At 45.0% G+C, this 5,000-nt stretch overlaps 1 protein-coding gene across 1 annotated transcript in view; it reads left to right on the plus strand.

The window, feature by feature from the left end:
• ndst3 (N-deacetylase/N-sulfotransferase (heparan glucosaminyl) 3) overlaps positions 1 to 5,000 on the plus strand; it is a 48,175-nt gene that overhangs the window by 26,547 nt on the left and 16,628 nt on the right. The window contains 1 exon segment of the mRNA XM_048263152.1: positions 554 to 682. Within this exon segment, the coding sequence (XP_048119109.1) occupies positions 554 to 682 (129 nt within the window).

Raw genomic sequence — 5,000 nt, forward strand, 5'->3', positions numbered from 1 at the left:
TGCGTGTGTGTGTCTATTTGTGTGTGTTTAGTGAAAGTTTCTGTAGAGGCACATGCTCTGAATGGTAACAAGGCCAAACAAAGGGATAGGAGAGGGAGGCTGAGTGACACCCAGTGGGAGAGAGAGACACAAGGAGGAGAGAATAAGAAAGAGAGACAGCTTGGGAGAGATATGAAGGGACTCAGAGCAACAGAGAGAGAGAGAGAGAGAGAGAAAGGGAGGGAGAGAGAGGGAGAGGGGGGGGCATGTGTACAGTACAGTCAAATTATGTTTATGGATAATACATTGAAGTGTTCCAAAGTAACCATTACAATATTTTGTGCGTGCGTGCATATGTGCTTGCGTGTGTGCAAGCATGTGTGTGATTATGTGTGTGTATGTGTGTATGTGTGTGTTTTGTTATGAGTATGTGTGTGTGTTGGACTGCAGGTCTGCAGTTTGCCATCAGATTAGACGAAATGAAGTTTGTCCTGCACCAGTTGGAGATGAAATCAGATTCAGCTGCTGGACAAATAGAACGTGTCTAATGTTTGGATTGCTGTTGTGTTGGCAGGTCCTCCCCCGCCAGACATGCGGCCTGTTCACACACACCATCTTCTACAAGGAGTACCCAGGAGGCCCCAAAGAGCTGGACAAGAGCATCAGAGGGGGGGAGCTGTTCCTCACTGTCCTGCTGAACCCAGTGAGTCAATACGCCACTCGCTCTGTCTGTCTGTCTGCTACCTACCTGTCTATCTGTCTGTCTGCTACCTATCTGTCTATCTGCCTGTCTGTCTGCTACCTACCTGTCTGCCTGTCTGTCTGCTCCCTATCTGTCTGTCTGCCTGTCTGCTACCTATCTATCTGCTTGTCTGTCTGTCTGTCTGCTACCTATCTGACTGTCTGTCTGTCAGTCTGCTACCTATCTGTCTGTCGGTCTGTGTGTCTGTGTGTCTGTCTGTCTGTCTGCTGCCTGTCTGTCTGTCTGTCTGTTGAGTCTTTCTAAATGTGTCTAAATGCCTCTCACTCTGTCTCTCCTCCCTTCCTGGTGGCGCTGTGATCTTGGGGCTTTTACAAATGAGGTTCCCAGCATGCATCTCTGAGGGGTGCACTCACGCTGTCTCCCACACCGCTCCCTGAGCCTGTGTGTTATTTCTCTGAATCAGCTGTGAAATTAAACAAACACGCACACTCTCTCTCTCTCTCTCTCTCTCTCTCTCTCTCACACACACACACACACACACACACACACACAGACCATTCTCAGTCTTACTCATGATACCCACACACATGTGAATACACATTTCACAATTGCTTCCCATCCTTCACCAAAAAAACAGATGACTTGTGTAAATGTGTTATTTCTACATACTACATAGTACTACATAGCTAAATAGTATGCCAGTAAAGCTGGGATAAAATATTTTTTTTATAGATTCATGTGTAATCAAACTGTGATTAGTGTATGTGTGTGTGTGTGTGTGTGTGTGTGTGTGTGTGTGTGTGTGTGTGTGTGTGTGTGTGTGTGTGTGTGTGAGAGAGAGAAAGAGAGAGAGAGAGAGAGAGAGAGCGAGAGAGATATAGTGTGTGTGCATCGGTGTGTGTGTGTGTGTGTGTGTGTGTGTGTGTGTGTCTGTTTAAAGAGCTGCCTGTCTGGACATAATCCATGGCTTTTTCAGTCTTCCCTGAGCTCCCATAACACTGCAGAAAACATCCTGTTACTGAACTTCTGGGTTGTGTGTGTGTGTGTGTGTGTGTGTGTGTGTGTGTGTGTGTGTGTGTGTGTGTGTGTTGTGTGTGTGTGTGTGTGCGTTTCAGGTTGTACTAACATAATCATCCAAGCCATACCACTACTCAGTGATCTCAACATGCTCATCACGCACTAAGAACACAACAGAGAGACGAACAGGTGTGAAATAATAAAAAAAAACGTAGGATGGGGTGGGGAGAGGAATGGCTGAAGAAAGGATGAAGGGTGAAAGGATGAAGGATGAAAGGATGAAGAGTGGAGAGGTGTTTAGGAGCTGCTGAGGATGAACTGAGCTCTTAAGAAAGAGAGAGGAGGATGAGTTGCAGGCTCCATCTGACCTTACTCTGTCCTTAGCACCATCTGGTTAAACTAGCTTCACAAACACTCTCACACACACACACACACACACACACACACTGGAGTTTCTTCTTATCATATTTCAGTTCTGTTTTTCCGAGTACATGTTAGTTGCATGTGAATGGAGTGTGTGTTATTACTGTGGGAAGTGCGTGTTAGTTGCATGTGGATGGAGTGTGTGTTATTACTGTGGGAAGTGCGTGTTAGTTGCATGTGGATGGAGTGTGTGTTATTACTGTGGGAAGTGCGTGTTAGTTGCATGTGGATGGAGTGTGTGTTATTACTGTGGGAAGTGCGTGTTAGTTGCATGTGGATGGAGTGTGTGTTATTACTGTGGGAAGTGCATGTTAGTTGCATGTGGATGGAGTGTGTGTTATTACTGTGGGAAGTGCATGTTATTACTGTGGGAAGTGCATGTTAGTTGCATGTGGATGGAGTGTGTGTTATTACTGTGGGAAGGGGCGCAGCACAGTCATGTGAGTTGTGTCACAGGGCCAGGCTGCTGCGCTCCCTTCCCCTTATGCACTCACAGGGATGACACTGAGCATCTAGAGCAGTTATCCGGCCCTCTCTCTGGACATAAACAATCTCTTAACTTTTCTTTCAAGAAATCAAAAGATAAGGCAGAAGATTTGTTGAAAGAGGGATTTTTAAAATCATTTAAAAATATTTCAAAAGATTTTGTTTTTTTTAAAGTCTAGCTTTATTTTTAGTGGTTGAAACATTACTGTACATATTGGAGTTATTGGGTTTCTTTATGGAATAATGTAAATGAATAACTGTTTATAACTTTTAAATAAAAATAATGAAATAGATTTTTTTTCATTTATGATATCATTGGTGGAATGCACATTTCAAGAGCGTTGAAACTGACATGCTTGCATTGGCCATTGGAAATGACATAGTGAGAAAGCCATATTTGTTGTGACTGGAGCTGTGCAAACTGCAAAATGTGTTTTGGGGGGTGTGGGGGGTTGAACCCTAAGGGCTTCTACATACCGACGCGACCCTCCGACCGTAGCGCTGACAATCGACGCCAAAATGACGATCTTGCTGGCGGCTTGTGGATTTTAGCCAGGTAGCGCGAGGTAGCGCACCACTCATTTTTTTTCAGACGAGCCGACAAAGCCGAAACAGGAAGATGGACTAGTTCGAGGGCAAACGAGAGTTGCAGTGTTTTGATACAGTCGTGAATTTTTTTATAGTTTGCTGGATAAGTTAACAAAGTTACCAGCGAGAGTTGCAACACATGGAATTAAGAGGAAAGAATATAAACGATTTATTTTCAAACAAAGGATATCTATTAAGGCCTGAACAAAATCTCTTACCACTTCGGGAAATTACACAAACTCAGCCAGCTGCTAGCTAGCTAGCCAGCTAACTAAACTGTTTAAATTATTAAAATTTCCCTCGGGATGACTAAAGTATCTATCTATATATCCATCTATCTATCTACCTGTGCTATTAACGCTGGAAACTAGATGATAATGATGGTGGTAGAAGTGAATAGTAGCAACCAAAGTCTGAAGTACCATCACAGAGGCTAGCTAATAGCAGAGCCCGCGACACATTCTCTGCTACTAGTGTTTCTTAATGCAGCTTCTTCTGCTGTGTAACGAAGTTAGCGTTAATCTTTTCATAACAGCCACACCTCTGTTCAGGAGAATATTGCAACTAGTGTCTTGACCACTCACGCCACGGCATAAAATGGTTACGGCGCTTCTGTGACGCCACATTGTCGCGCTTACCGGGTCGGGTGCGGCCGAGAATGTGGGAACGCTTAATACCTGTGTCTTGAGCTCCCCCTTTTGGGGGGAGATTGTCCCGGGGGCAGAAAAGGTCAAACTCCGCCCACACAATATTAACAACCTTTTAACGATTGGCTGCTACATTAACCAGCCACCTGAATCAATACCTCTCTCCGCTTCCACTGTGCAGAATGCCAATACTGCCATTAGCCTGCAGACGCTTGAATAAAGTGAACACTGGAGGGAGAGAGAGGGAGGGAGGGAGGGAGGGAGGGGCAGGAAAAGGGGAGGGGAGACCACCATCCTACATGTCATTGTAATCATAGGTGAGGTAGCCAGTGGTGACAGTACAACACACACACACACACACACACACACACACACACACACACACACACACACATGTATGCCTACACCACAAATAGGTGTGAAGGAATCATTAGTGGTTTTGTGTGAAAAAAAAAAACAGTATTGTGTAATCATTATTACCCATCATGATTTGTGGTAGTTAACAGAATAAATGGATTATCATGGCACTTTTTATATTTCCACTATGTTATATGTATTTCCCTCTCTCTCTGTTCCCCCCTGCCTGCCTGCCTGCCTGCCTGCCTCTGCTATAGAAATGGATCAGAGCTGACATTTAGTGAGCGGCTCAGGCTGGTCACTCATTAGTGCACGTCCAGCCTCAGCACATTCTGTGTCCACCTCCCACCCCCTCCGCCAGCCCTGCCATCAGTGTGGCTCTCTACGGACACGCGCAACACACCGCCCTCATCTGAGCACGTCCACACAGCACACCACCCCATCACCTGAGACACACCTGATGGCACACTCACACACATCGCACACATTCCTGAGTAATTGTAATGTAAACTTCAATAATAATGAGAAGCTTTTTATATTTTTTCATATTTCTTTCATTATTCTTTTGTGTGTGTGTGTCTGTGAGAGAGAGAGAGAGTGTGTGTGTGTGTGTGTGTGTGTGTGTGTGTGTGAGTGTGTGAGTGTGTGTGCGTGTGTGACAGTGTATGTGTGTGTGTGTGTGTGAGTGTGTGTGAGAGAGAAAGTCTGAGAGAGGGAAAGACAGAGAGAGTTAGAGAGTCTGTGTGTGTTAGTATATGCGTGCAAAGGATGGATGCTATTTGGAAGGGGCAGAACAAATT

The sequence above is a fragment of the Alosa alosa genome, chromosome 1 (genome assembly GCF_017589495.1).
Source record: "Alosa alosa isolate M-15738 ecotype Scorff River chromosome 1, AALO_Geno_1.1, whole genome shotgun sequence".
Classification (NCBI taxonomy): domain Eukaryota; kingdom Metazoa; phylum Chordata; class Actinopteri; order Clupeiformes; family Clupeidae; genus Alosa; species Alosa alosa.